General features: G+C 51.4%; 4 protein-coding genes across 4 annotated transcripts; 3 read left to right on the plus strand and 1 right to left on the minus strand.

Annotated features, from left to right (window-relative positions):
* Window positions 1-924: 924 nt before the first annotated feature.
* Window positions 925-3,222, plus strand: T069G_11248 (phosphomethylpyrimidine kinase domain-containing protein; the record flags this gene model as incomplete). The annotated part of the gene is made up of 11 exons (XM_056178453.1): window positions 925-977; window positions 1,164-1,345; window positions 1,415-1,497; window positions 1,561-1,948; window positions 2,007-2,166; window positions 2,239-2,389; window positions 2,465-2,530; window positions 2,584-2,692; window positions 2,764-2,979; window positions 3,045-3,124; window positions 3,184-3,222. 11 exons carry the CDS (start codon window positions 925-927, stop codon window positions 3,220-3,222), a joined length of 1,527 nt encoding a protein of 508 aa, XP_056023327.1.
* Window positions 3,223-3,399: 177 nt separating this feature from the next.
* On the minus strand, window positions 3,400-5,477 carry T069G_11249 (uncharacterized protein; the record flags this gene model as incomplete). The annotated part of the gene is made up of 2 exons (XM_056178454.1): window positions 3,400-4,481; window positions 4,550-5,477. The coding sequence occupies 2 exons, from the start codon at window positions 5,475-5,477 to the stop codon at window positions 3,400-3,402; spliced, it is 2,010 nt and encodes a 669-aa protein (XP_056023328.1).
* Window positions 5,478-8,332: 2,855 nt separating this feature from the next.
* T069G_11250 (pyridine nucleotide-disulfide oxidoreductase domain-containing protein) lies at window positions 8,333-10,202 on the plus strand (the record flags this gene model as incomplete). Its single annotated transcript, XM_056178455.1, has 3 exons — window positions 8,333-8,690; window positions 8,761-10,065; window positions 10,129-10,202. The coding sequence occupies 3 exons, from the start codon at window positions 8,333-8,335 to the stop codon at window positions 10,200-10,202; spliced, it is 1,737 nt and encodes a 578-aa protein (XP_056023329.1).
* A 1,166-nt stretch (window positions 10,203-11,368) lies between these two features.
* On the plus strand, window positions 11,369-13,973 carry T069G_11251 (DEAD/DEAH box helicase domain-containing protein; the record flags this gene model as incomplete). The annotated part of the gene is made up of 7 exons (XM_056178456.1): window positions 11,369-11,505; window positions 11,685-11,818; window positions 11,908-12,876; window positions 12,929-13,036; window positions 13,538-13,666; window positions 13,728-13,871; window positions 13,933-13,973. The coding sequence occupies 7 exons, from the start codon at window positions 11,369-11,371 to the stop codon at window positions 13,971-13,973; spliced, it is 1,662 nt and encodes a 553-aa protein (XP_056023330.1).
* Window positions 13,974-14,471: the final 498 nt, after the last annotated feature.

The raw sequence follows: 14,471 nt of genomic DNA on the forward strand, positions 1-14,471 counted from the left end.
GTCGGCCTGTTCGGCAAAGTGGCAAAAAAATTGCCTCCGATATCACCCTCAGAGTGAACAGTGGGGACACGGCAAGATAGCAGCTGTGTGAACCAATGCCGGAGAAAGAAGTAGAAAGCCGCATGGAAGGGGGAAAAGAATACACCTGCATATGATGAAAGTGATATCTTACATGTGCAGGTGAGACGATTAGATGCAGCACGCTTATAAGATGCAATCATGTAAGCGCACAGGGCATCTCCGTGATACAAGGTAGATGCAACAGAGCAACAACTACATCGTCAACGATATAGGTAGTAGCTGTTCTAAACCAAAACTTGGTCTTGCAGTTTCAATATAATCAATCGCCTAGTCTATATCTGATCTATATAGCAAATGCGACAAGAAACAGCATGTGAGGTTGCCATCACCGACCTTGCCTCGATCCCCGCTATAGAAGATCTGTAATGGCAGCTATAGCATTGTATTGTTCATCCAGTTGAACAGTTTTTCTCTTGTCATTGTACGCTTTGTGCAGGAATAATCCCAATTGCCTTTGAAGGATCTTGGCAAGCAACAAGCCACGCATCACTTGCTCATTTGTTGGCCACAGCATCACTTCTGAGGGGCTTATTGGCGCTGGTCAAAGTGTGAAAACGTCACGTCCAGTTTCTATATAACACAAGATATTCATACTATCCTCTCGTAAAGCTATACGGCCAACTCTTACAGCTACCTGTAAGCAGCTACAATAAAATACCTGCAGACTGGCCATCTTGGCTTCAAATCAGCTCAGCCCCACCACCTGAAATCTGATAGCCGTATATTTTCTGCCCCACCTTCAAACAAAGCTGCAGTTTATTCCGCGCCCTTTCGAATTGATCAACCTTTGAGCTCTTTTCGAAATCAATCACTAGATTCGTTCGTTTCATTCATCGCGAAAAGATGATCAACGGCAAGGTCCTGATTATTGCCGGGTCAGACCCTTCCGGGGGAGCGTACGTACTTCCCCATCTCACTTTAATCTGCACATGCCACTCTCCCCGGTTGGTTGGAGCTGCAATAGTCATGCAATAACAGCTCCTCTCTGAGCTCCAAAACTATACCTCCACAAGAAAATACAATTCATCTAGCTTAAAAGAATAAATCAATGTATTTTGCTAATACTTTATATCTCACCGCAGTGGCTTGGAGGCAGATCAAAAAGTCCTCGCTGCGCATGGTTGCTACGCAATGGCATCGACCACGGCGCTAACCATCCAAAACACAAAAGGCGTCACAGGAGTCCATGTCATTCCATCAGACTTCGTTGGAAAACAGATCGAAGCCTGTCTCGAGGATGTAGGCGCTGACGTCATCAAAACGGGTGAGTTTTCATCTCATATCCATCATGAAGCTGAGACTTGTCAAGCAACCCACTGACAAAGTCAAACAGGAATGCTCGCATCTGCGGAAACAATCGAGGTCATTGCCAAACTAGTCACCAAGTACAAAATCCCAGCTCTAGTTGTGGACCCAGTAAGGCTTCCAAGACATCCTTTGTCCAATGCAAAGCTGATAAAGACAACTCTTCATCCATAGGTCATGGTCTCAACATCAGGAGCCCAGCTCCTCCCCCATGAAGCCATCGCCCAGCTATCCCAGCATCTTCTCCCTCACACCACCCTCCTCACCCCCAACATCCCAGAAGCAACTCTCCTCTTGACGCAGAATGGCCATGAAGTCGGCGAGATACAGTCCGTCGCCGACGTCGAAGTCATGGGACGCAAGATCCAAGAGCTAGGACCGAAATGGGTCCTCGTCAAGGGCGGCCATATGCCATTTCGACGAGACTTTTCAGTAGCAAAGACAAAAGAAGAGCGAGAGATCATTGTCGATGTCTTGATTGGGCCAGGAGGCAGCGTATTCCGCGTGGAGAGCCCGTATCAAGAGAGCACGAGCACTCATGGAACGGGCTGCTCGCTAGCTTGTGAGTACATCTCGGCGATGACTACCGGCATTTAGAGATGATGCTGACTGTTTTGTAGCTGCTATTTCAGCCCGTCTTGCTCAAGGCGCCGATGTCCCCACGGCTGTCCGCGGAGCTTGTCGATACATCGAAGCAGGCATCAAGACGGCACCCCAGATTGGAGGCGGAAACGGACCGCTTGATCACTTTCACTCGACATACACACTTCCTTTCTCTCCGTTAGTATTCACCACCAGCTTAATCGTTATCAAATGATGGGCTCGTATCAGCTAACTCGGGCGCTAAAACAGAGGATACTTTGTCGAATATCTGCTCGAGCATCCGGCTGTTCGCGACGTGTGGAAGGAGTTTGTCTATCATCCCTTTGTCATGGCCCTAGGCAACGGCACACTGCCGCTTGAGTCGTTCAAAGGCTACATCATCCAAGATTACCTCTATCTAGTAAGCACTCTCCTCTAAACCTAAACCTATATTTGAGAAGGTTCATCCAGAACTACAACTAATGTCCATTCATAGGTTCACTTTTCTCGAGCAAACGCCCTAGCAGCATACAAAGCAAAGAGCATCGGCGACATCTCAAGGGTCCGTTCACCACACAACCCCCAAATCCCCCCAAATCCTAACAATCATCACAGTCCAACGAAATCGTCACCCACATCCTCCACGAAATGAAACTACACATCAACTACTGCAACTCCTTCGGCATCTCCGAGCCCGAAATCCAAGCCACCGAAGAACTCCAAGGCAAGCCAGCCCCCCAAACCCTCCTCCAAAAAGAAAGTTACACTTCCTAACATGTCATCGTGGTTATTAAGCTTGCACCGCATACACCCGCTACGTCCTCGACGTCGGCCAAAGCGAAGACTGGCTCGCCCTCCAAATGGCCCTCGCGCCATGCCTCCTCGGCTACGGCGCCGTTGCAAAGATGCTGCACACCCACGCTGCGACTGTTCGCGAAGGGAACACTTACTGGGCGTGGATCGAAAACTACAATGCCGATGACTATGTCGAGGCGGTGAGACTAGGGAGCGGTGCGTGTTTCCTCCCTTGGTTCGTTTCAAACTTGATGTGAGGCTGACTCTGATTGTGGTGGTAGAACTCATCGAGAAGAACATCCGGTTACAGTCGCCGAGCCGGATAGAAGAGCTCGTTAAGATCTTTGTGCATGCGACAAAGGTAAGCTTCTGAGCAGTCGTGAACCTTGGAGTTTGATGTTTTACTAATGAATACGGCAGATGGAGATTGGCTTTTGGGAAATGTTTCCATACAAATAGACGGATACAATACGCTCAGGGCTATTAGTGTGATGTTGTGAAAACATAGAGGCGACAATGAAGAGATACATCTTTAGAGACGGGATAAACTATATATGATTATGTTGAAAAGGTTTATATTTTCTCCCCTTTCTATTGTTTTCTCACCTCCATTCCCCTAATCTACACAGCACCGCCCTACGTCTTCCACATCGAAGACTCAACTCTCCTCGGCTCCTGCCCATCAGGCATCATCATATCAAACCCCTGCTCCGGCGGCACATCTGGCACATCAGGAACCCCATCCTCATTCTTATTCGCCGCGGCCCGCCTCACCCGCCGCGACTGCTGGCCGACCCACGACGAAATGGACCGGAAGCGAGGTCGCCCGTCCTCAGACGACGAGTTTGTCCCGACCGTGTCTCCGCGGGAGATTCGGTTGCTGAATCGGTCGCTAAAGTGCTTCCTCTCAGGGCTACTTCTGACGGCAATGACGTTAACATGTGAGTCAGTGTAGGCTGTCTTGGTAGCAGTAGCAGCGTTTGGGGGCTCAATAATTACAATGTCCCCGTCGCCAAACCCAGATGATAAGGAGGATACGTCGCTCATGCGCATATTCTGGCGCAAAGGCGTCCTCGGTGTCCGCGGCATGTTCCGTATACCCGCGTTCACACTCTTCCTCGCATTCTCCAAATGTGCCGCCGCCGCCATCTGCGTATTAGGCCGCACAATTGGTATCCTGATCCCCTCCGGAGAAGGAGGCACCTCTGGAGAGGGAGGTATAGAAGGGGGCCACGTCCTCTGCTGCCCCCTAGGCTGAAAGATGTCCGACAATCTCGAGTCGCGCTTCGGTTTGCGGAATATCATCCCATATGAATTCACCGTAACACGCTGAGGCGGCGTCATAGTTCCCAATCTCCTTTCCAGCAGTCCACCAGCATTCGCCGCCACCGGAGCCGCGGATTTCTCATTCGGAGTGTCGTCGTCGTCATCGTTAATGCTACACCATCCGAAGGAGCCCGACCGGATATGAGCCTTCATAGACGTAAAATTTTCGCCCACTTTGTTGGAGACGCGACGAGGGCCTTCCAATATCTCATGGGCCTTCATAGACGTAAACTTCTCGCCCAACTTGGTGGAAACGCGCCGAGGGCCGGCGAAGATCTCGCGGGAGGGCGAATTGGAATTGGTCGGCCAAGTACTGTTTCGTCCAGCAGATTTACGCTTGGATGCTCGGCGCCAGAAGAACAAAGCCAGGACCAGAAGAAGAAAGAATCCACCTACATTGGGAACAGTAAGTTTTATGCGTTATCCAAGAAATGATTCTGCCTAATAGATATGTACGCACCAATGGTTACAGACGCAATAACGGCTTTTTCGGCGCCTGGGCTTAGCCTGGAAGTGCGTGCGGCCTCTTGTCCCTGTCCTATAGCTGCCGTTCCATTTGGACTTGGAATACCCGTCATTGCCGTCTCTACTCTCGTCGCTGTTTCTGGAGTCTGTGCTGGCGCAGTGGTGGATGTGGTCGGGGAGCGAGTTGCGCTCTCGGTGCTGCGTATGCTGGATCTTTGCACACCATCTTCAGTTGTGTATGTCTCATAAGGCGAGATGGCGGCTGTAAGAGAGAGGACGGATCGAGTCGATTTAGAGAAAGTAGATCGGGTGGGCGATGGAGCACCACTGGTAGTGCTTCCGTCATCGTCGTCGTCATCGTCGTCACTATCATCACCACCAGACGTACTCTTTGGCAGAGCTGCACTGAGGGTTGTTCTGCGAGGGTTGGCGGAGGGCGAAGCAGATCCAAAATTTCCAGTGACTCCTGTGGGAGATACTTGAGGGGGAATAGAAGATGAGGGCGGGGGAGGCTGTTGGGGAGGCGGAGCTGCGCCTGGGGGATTTGAATTGGGTGGAGGACTTGACTTGGGCGGAGGGAATAGACCAGAGAGTGGATTTGATGGTAGTGGTGGTAGAGGAGGAGGAGGAGGAAAAGAAGGAAGAGAAGGATGGGGAATGGGGTTGGTGAGAGGAAGTCCAATATTGGAGCGGTCGTCCCCATGTCCATGCTCATCCTCGTCCTCGCTCTCGTCTTCACTCTCGTCTTCATCCTTGTCTCCATCCCGGCCCAATAGTTGCAAAAGCGCCCTTCTCCATAATTTTCCCTCCAAGTTGATATCGCCTACTGATTCCTTGGCGTTTGCGGTGTTGTCGTCGAACTGGTCTTTAATGTCGCCCTGGGGATTCCATCGTCTCCTGTCTGTCCTTGAGGTCGGCGCCATGATTCACTGCCCTAAACTGTTTCCCCTTCTCTCCTCTGTCCTTGTGCAGCGTTGTTATAGACCAGCTTCAATCAACGTGCCAATGTTCATGACGGTATGCAGAATATTCGGTTGCGGAAAAGGAAAAGAGAGTGAGTGAGAGACGAAAATATACAACCCAAACCATTCACCAACCCGTGCAAGAATCCAGTTCTGCACTTTTAACCAAAAACAGATCAACAGAAAGAAACCATCCCCATAACAAAAAATAAAAGAAAGACAAAGAAACGCCGAAAGAAGAAAAACCTCTCTCAAAGAGGAAGCATGAAAGAGGAAGAAAAAAAAACGTGGGGATGAGCTAATAAGATATTATCGCTTGGCCTCCCGGATCTTCAAAGAATAAAATGGGGAAACGCTCGGGACGCAGCAACCGTCAGGAAACACCGCATAGAGAAAAGAAACTTGAAGCCAATGAGCTTTCACTTCGAATCTGTTACAGGTTGTCGATCCATCTCTTGCGCCTCCTCCTCGGGCACGTTCTGGGGAAAGAACTGCAATTACTAGCCCTCGCCAAAGAAGCATAAAGAGCCGGTGTCGAACCCAGCCAAATTGCGGGAACCCGTCAGTAACAGGAAAGAGACGGGCTTGTTAGTGGGATTATCCACCCAATCTGAATCTCGACTGGAGACAAGGGGCAAGGACACGGACGTTCAAATCTGGCCGGCACTAAGTACGCGTACAAGGAGAGCCGAGCTTGACACACTCCCTCATACAATTTTGCAGGGCGATATTGCCCGCGATTGCCTCAGAACAGAGTCCAAGCGCCGTACTTCATTCATACTGATATGCGATTTTCCGTCTCAAGAGCCTGATATAGCCAGGATACGACGCCACAGTGGCCTATTTTGACGATTTCCGTTTTGGGCATATTTACATGGTGGCAGCTCCGAACAATGGAAACATCAGGGAAATACGGAGTCCAAGGAAATAAGGGAAGCCAAAGGATATGAAGTTCAAAAAGGGAATGCTTGCGAAAAGGAGGCCTCAAAATGCAACGCGCACAGGCAATTGCTGCTATAATGGGAGCACCAAGTGTATCGTCGAGTGTTTCAGGTGTAAGGGAGCGCTAGGACATGAAACTGAACAAGTCTTGACTCGTCGAGCTGCCATAGAGAGAACGGGGGGACGATACTGTTGAGCCCCCTTCATCTGGCAGGGCCAACTGCGGTAAAACAAATGCGTAGATGCGCATCGGGATGCATTGAATTTGTCACGAGCTTCTATATTGCTGGTAGATACTAAAAGTTGGGATGACACGATCTACTGTAGATGCGAGTTCCGGCGGTGTGGCTAGTGACAACCCGGCCCGGGCTGAAATGAGGCGGGGCAGTGGTGGCGCAACCATTGAGCTGATGGACACATGCAGGGAGCAAGATCAGACAAGAGTGAAAAGGTTGAAACAACAGGACAACGACTGTGCGGTGCTTGATCAATTCAGCTGCTTGACATGAATGATTTGAAATTCTGAATTGCCTCGGTTTACAAGAGCAGCACACCCTCAACTCAGTTCCGAGAGATCCTTCAGTGACGGCATGCACGTCGTTGAATCTCCAGCGTCAGTGCATGTGATTGGGCGCGTCTCAACGGCCGGCTTCTAACACACGTGAGAATGCACTTGGAAACTTCCATGCAACTGAGGATGGGAAGTTCCGCCGGTTATGAGTCTTATGACTCTATCCTGTGATACATCTCCGGATGGTTCGCGGTAAATGATTCAGCATTGAGATGCATCAAGCTCACCTGCTTCTGATTATAGAGCAACCGCACCGCGGATAGTTCAACTTGCAATGTCATCCAGCGATACCGGACCAATGGCGTGCTGAAGTCGTGGTTAATCATCTAGCCGCGTTCATTTTATCCATCGCGGCAAGACGCCCCTCGTACATAATAGCGTGCGCTTAGCTTTCCAAGGTTACTCTGCTCTCCTCCTTTTCCCTGCCATGGACCCTCCGAAAGATCCCGAGATGAGCCTCGAACTCTCCGTCCGTCTGCGCCGCTGGCCGGAGCAGCTTCGGGATCCCGGGGCCTCGATGGGGCTGTCCGTCATTGCGACGACGCACGGATCAAACCGGTGAGATGATGGATGAGAGACTCTGGAAGACGAATTATTCAAAGAGATGGAAGAGTTCAACGGGAGGAGACACGAGGAGATTAGAGAAGAAGACCAAAGGAAACGAGATACTGCTGGTGTCACCGGCTAGAGAACGCCGTCTGCCCTAGCCAGCTTCCAGTATACCGGAGCACAAAAGTCCGTACGTCCTTCACAGGGCTCGGCTTTCCGGAAAGAGATTACATGTTGCGTTCGTAGCTCGTACTAAGGACCGGCAGTGGACGGAGGCTTGCGCTGGCACATGTCTTCAGCGAGTCCCGGTCCGGGAAGTATAATACTAGTATAATAGTCGTGATCAATTGGTTGACTCCAATCTCTCTATCGTTCTGGCATGCCTTATCGCCTTTCCCTCCGTGCTAGGGGCAACACCGTTGAAGTGGGTGCCAGACCCAATCATTTTCTGCGTTATTAATTCTCCAGCGGGAAGGCGGATGGATTAGAGAAAAAAAATAGAGAAAAAAAATTCAACGATCCGCTAAAGCTCTCGGGCGTCATCAACTTTTTTTTTTTAGGCCTTCTGCCCTGGTCGAGTCACTGGACAGCTCGAGCTCCATCCTCTAGCGCACGCTTTGCCTGCTTTTCCTACAATCGACTTGAAATATCGTCTTGACAATATCCTTTTGTCGTCCTTGTCTTCCCTGCTATTGTCATTGTTATTGTTATTCCCCTGTGGTGGTGTTGATCCCGGTTCCGGAGCCCGAAGCAGATGGCTTCACAACAGTCAATGAGAGCCCTCGCCAGGGCTGGCCCAATCGGCCCCAATGGCGTCGCATCACGAGCCTTTTCCACGGCTACCAAGGCCATGATGATGCGATCTGCCGCCCGGCCCTCTGTCGCCATGAAGCTGGCCAACTCGGGTCGCATCGCCTTCCGCAGAGCCTACGCCGACGAAGCCCCCAAGCCCAAGCCGGGCAAGCTGCGTAAGACGTTCAGATGGGCCTGGAGACTGACCTATCTGTCTGCCATTGGCCTCGTTGGATTCACTGCCTACAACATCTACGACGATCGCCACCCCGACGAGCAGTACGAGCCTGATCCCAACAAGAAGACGCTGGTCATTCTGGGTGAGTCAATGCCTCTACGATGCGCTCACGTGTGAGACAATGTTAAGCTGACCGGAGAATCCGAAACCAGGCACTGGCTGGGGATCTGTTGCTCTCCTCAAGAAGCTCGACACCGAAAACTACAACGTCGTCGTTGTCTCTCCCCGCAATTACTTCCTCTTCACCCCCCTGCTGCCCTCATGTACCACCGGCACCATCGAGCACCGCTCCATCATGGAGCCTGTCCGCGCCATTCTCCGTGGCAAGAAGGCAGCCGCCAAGTTCTACGAAGCCGAGGCCACCTCCATTGACCCTGATCGCAAGGTTGTGCGCATTGCCGATAACTCTGAGATCAAGGGCGCCACCTCCGAGACGGAGATCCCCTACGACATGCTTGTCGTAGGCGTCGGCGCCGAGAACGCAACCTTTGGCATCCCCGGCGTCAGGGAGCACAGCTGCTTCCTCAAGGAGATTGGCGATGCCCAGCAGATCCGCAAGAAGATCATGGACTGCGTTGAGACTGCCGCCTTCAAGGGCCAGACTCCCGAGGAGATTGACCGTCTCATGCACATGGTCGTCGTCGGCGGTGGCCCCACTGGTGTTGAGTTCGCTGGCGAGCTCCAGGACTTTTTCGAGGAGGACATCAAGAAGCTGGTCCCCGACATCAGCCCTCGCTTCAAGGTGACCCTGATTGAGGCCCTGCCCAACGTTCTCCCCATGTTCTCCAAGACTCTCATCGACTACACCGAAAACACCCTCCGCGAGGAGAAGATTGACATCAAGACCAAGACCATGGTCAAGAGAGTCACCGACAAGGCTGTCGAGGCCGAGGTGTCCCGCCCTGACGGTACCAAGGAACGTGTCGAGATCCCCTACGGCCTGCTTGTCTGGGCCACCGGAAACGCCGTCCGCCCCATCATCAAGGACCTTACCACCAAGATTGCTGCGCAGAAGGACTCCCGCCGTGGTCTTGCCGTGAACGAGTACCTCGTTGTCCAGGGAACCCGTGACATCTGGGCCGTTGGTGACTGTGCCGTTGCTGGCTACGCCCCTACTGCCCAGGTCGCCTCGCAGGAGGGAACCTTCCTTGGAAAGCTGTTCAACAACATGGCCAAGACTGAGAACCACGAGGCCCGTATCCAGGAGCTGAGCAGCAAGCTGAACATTGAGAGCGGCAACTCTGCCGAGGCTGATCAGGAGATTGAGCTTCTGGAGAGACAGCTCAAGAAGATTCGCGATGTCAAGCCCTTCAAGTACAGCCACCAGGGAAGCTTGGCCTACATTGGCAGCGAGAAGGCCGTTGCCGACGTCAGCTGGTGGAACGGCAACCTGGCCACCGGTGGTAGCCTGACCTATCTCTTCTGGAGAAGTGCCTATCTCTCCATGTGCTTCAGCAGTAAGTCTTCTTTTACACAAAATTTCCCCTTCTTTTAGTACATCTAGCTAATGCAATCTGCAGCACGCAACCGTGTTCTGGTCATCGTGGACTGGCTCAAGTCCAAGGCTTTCGGCCGTGACGTCTCCCGAGAGTAGACTCTTTAGACGAAGAAAAGAAAAAGAGATGATGAGAGCATAGAGAGAAGGAAGAACCAAAATTGGCGCAGGAAGAGCGGCTGGTTGACCGCAGCTTTTGAAGCAACCACTACCTATTCTATCATGGGGCACATGAATCTCGCATATGCATGATTGCTCGCGGGCGTCTGTTCTGTGTGTTGAGCGGAGACTTGTTTTATCGTTTCTTTTTTATGACATAGAGAAGGCGTCTTTAACCGCCTGGGCTGGAGACTAATAAAAAGCCGGATTGGGTGTGAGGTTAGGATACCTCCTTTGTTTTGTAACTATTACCTGTATTCTTGTTTTCATACATATCACGGGGTTGAGGGGGACTATGAAGTAGGTTGTTGTGAGAATTGCAAAGGGTGATTACATGACGATTTTGTCCCTTAGTCGAATTACTGTGTCTATCTTCTAAATTGTGTCTATATAAACACGCCGTTTAATTGTCTTGGGACCTGAACGATCCCATGAAGGGTTCTTTATTTGAAGTGAATTCATACCTTACATATCGAGGGAGATGGAGAACTTTTTGGTGAATTTTTCGCAGCACGAGCTATACCATGCGAGTTCCCATCTCATGCCAACATCACTTTCGCTCAGCACAACATCATCAATCTTATTGACCAGATACCCAATCCAACTTACCTACCCTCATATCCCATATCTGCATTGAAAAAGCCACATCACAACTCAAATTGGCCAATTTCTTCGTCCCAAAAAATCTCGATTCGCTCCAGGGTAGCCAATGACGCGTGATTACATCAGCAAGTTGCCACCTTGGCTTGGGTACGTACCGGCAGGCGCCATCGAGATTTTCTTAGCGCTAAAAAAAAAAAAACTGCAGGCAAGAAAAAAAACTTAGGCGCAGACCGAATCCCCCCTGCTTTCCGAATTCCTTCTCTTCCAACAAACATTCTTCAGACGCCAACCTCTGGCTTCTTCTTCTCTCTTTCATTCAATCTCCTCTCATCGCACAGCAGAGGCAAACCATCAGAACCGCTGGTTCTCGGTCTTTCTGACGCGTTCTTTCTTTTCCCCCTTGTGCCAGATTCTAGTCACTTGAACCCTCGAGTTGACCTGACAACCGCGTTTCCATCCAACTTCACAGAAACCCTTTGCGAATCAACTCAAAACTCGACAGAATGTCTGGCTACGGCGGCGGTCGATCCAACGGCGGCGGCTACGGAGGCGGCGGTGGTGGTTACGGTCGTGATCGTGGTGATCGCGGTGATCGTGGCGGCGACCGCAACGGCTTCGGAGGCGGTGGCTACGGCGGAGGGTAAGTTGTTTCAGCCTCTCCTTCTCCTTGATCTGCGCAGGCCCAAGAGTTGAGATTCTCATCCCTTGGCGATGCCTGCGTGCCAGCTGGAAACACTCGTTTCACCGGCTTGATCGATGGACTTTGCACATTCATTTCGCATCTGCAGCGAACCTTTGGCTAACGAAAATTTCTTTTAGTCGTGGCGGATTCGGTAACGGCCATGGCGGTGGCTACGGCGGTGGTGGTGGTGGTGGTTATGGAGGCGGTTATGGAGGCGGCGGCGGTGACCGAATGGGCCACCTCGGCGCTGGCCTGCAGAAGCAAGATTGGGGTATGTCTTTACTCGGTGTTTTCACCGTACTTTGGATCCGTTCCTTCTTTTTTTTTCATCATCATTTTTACTAACTCTGGACAATTCAGATCTCTCCACCCTTCCCAAGTTCGAAAAGGACTTTTACAAGGAGGCTCCTGATGTCAGCTCCCGCTCCTCTGCCGAAGTCGACGAGTTCCGTCGCAAACATCAGATGACCATCGCTGGTCGTGAGGTCCCCAAGCCCGTCGAGACTTTCGACGAGGCCGGTTTCCCTCGCTACGTCATGGACGAAGTCAAGGCCCAGGGCTTCCCTGCCCCTACCGCCATTCAATCCCAAGGATGGCCCATGGCTCTCTCTGGACGTGACGTCGTCGGTATTGCCGAGACGGGTTCCGGAAAGACTCTTACCTACTGTCTTCCCGCCATCGTTCACATCAACGCACAGCCCCTGCTCGCCCCTGGTGACGGCCCCATCGTCCTGATCCTTGCCCCCACTCGTGAGCTTGCCGTCCAGATCCAGCAGGAAATCTCAAAGTTTGGCCGCTCATCGCGCATCCGCAACACCTGTGTCTACGGTGGTGTCCCCAAGGGCCCTCAGATCCGTGACCTCTCCCGAGGTGTCGAGGTCTGCATTGCCACCCCCGGTCGTCTCATCGACATGCTCGAGGCCGGCAAGACCAACCTGCGCCGTGTGACTTACTTGGTCCTCGACGAGGCTGATCGCATGCTGGACATGGGTTTCGAGCCCCAGATTCGCAAGATTATCGAGCAGATTCGACCTGACCGACAGACTCTCATGTGGTCCGCCACCTGGCCCAAGGAGGTCCGCGCCCTTGCCGCCGACTTTTTGCAAGACTTTATCCAGGTCAACATTGGATCCATGGAGCTGGCTGCCAACCACAGAATTACCCAGATTGTGGAGGTTGTCACCGAAATGGAGAAGCGCGACCGCATGATCAAGCACCTCGAGAAGGTCATGGAGAACAAGGAGAACAAGATCCTCATCTTTGTTGGCACCAAGCGTATCGCCGACGACATTACTCGATTCCTCCGCCAGGACGGCTGGCCCGCTCTCTGTAAGACAAGCCCTCTTAGAAGTTTTGAAGTCAAAAAACTAACACTTTTCAGCAATCCACGGAGACAAGCAGCAAAACGAGCGAGACTGGGTCCTCGACCAGTTCAAGACCGGAAAGAGCCCTATCATGGTTGCTACCGACGTGGCGTCTCGTGGTATCGGTAAGTATCAGCCCTCTTTGTCCCCCTTCTCTAGCAACTTCCAGCAAAAGCACTTGCTGCATACTTTACTCTCGCGTTTAGGGGCTATCTTTTCTGTGCGCAACTGCCTGACCAAACCGTGTCGGTTATGGTTCTCATTATGTGGTGGAGTCTTGATCCGTTGTGTAGCGTTCCCATCTGCTATACTCGTATTTCCATTCTTGTACCTTGCTCACTCCCGTGGTACAAAGGTGGAGGTTGGCATCTCTTGACCCCGATCAAGCTGTCTCCCCAAGGCTCTTAGTCTCCCCTGAAGACCCCCGTGATCACATAATATGTCCCCCTGCAAAGAGGATGGATTGGCATTTTGAAAAAACGCACTTGGATTGGCCCTGGTTTACCAAGGAGTGAAGTACAGATGGATGATATATAATTATCACCGTCTCTTCACGTTCCGCGCTGGAGGTTGCTATACATACCCGTATTTCGTTTGCTAACCCTTTCTTTTTCTGTAATCCAAAGATGTTCGCAACATCACCCATGTGTTGAACTACGATTACCCTAACAACTCGGAGGACTACATCCACCGTATTGGTCGTACCGGCCGTGCTGGCCAGCACGGAACTGCCATTACGCTCTTTACCACTGACAGTAAGTTGGATTCTTTATCTTGTATGTTGATAAACAGGCACTAATCGTGATTGCAAAATAGACCAGAAGCAGGCCCGTGATCTTGTCAATGTCCTCCAGGAGGCCAAGCAGCAGATCGACCCTCGCCTTGCTGAGATGGTTCGCTACGGTGGCGGCGGCGGTGGTCGCGGCTACGGTGGTTACCGTGGCCGTGGCGGCGGCAGAGGTGGGTATCGTCGATGGTAGAGCAACAAGGGCAGGGTCGGGAGCTGACCACGGTCTATCAGCCAACTCCAACAACCTTCCACTCGGCAACCGACGATGGTAAGAAGGAAGAGATTCGTCATGTGTTACTTGCATCACTGTGACCCGGACAAGGCTCAAGTCAATGATGACTGGCCGTACCCGGAACGCATGACAGACGTGAAAGGCCCTATGCACTCAAACGGCGTTTGATAGAGGACAGGATTGGTTTCAACTAGACATTGACTCGCATCCCTGCGAAGTCATCGGTTATTTGGTTTTTTGCTGTTGACGGATATTTTGTCGTTTTGCTTTTGCCTCTTTTCTATTTTTCTTTTCTAATGGTTTGAACGTATATCACATAAGGACACGGGAGAAGGTGATCCATTGTTATCAGTCACTTACTAGCCACCATGACGATGCATCCATCGACATTGGCACAGGCTGCTCTGCCTCGAGGGTTAACATGTATGTTGATAGAGAAAAAAATAACGAGGTCTGGAATATCACGCATTTGGCATGACTTGTGACAACGAATGAAGGTGTAGAGTGAAAGAATGTCGTCTAATGTGTCGTCATTAAA

The sequence above is a fragment of the Trichoderma breve genome, assembly GCF_028502605.1.
Source record: "Trichoderma breve strain T069 chromosome 7 map unlocalized scaffold00008, whole genome shotgun sequence".
Lineage (NCBI taxonomy): Eukaryota > Fungi > Ascomycota > Sordariomycetes > Hypocreales > Hypocreaceae > Trichoderma > Trichoderma breve.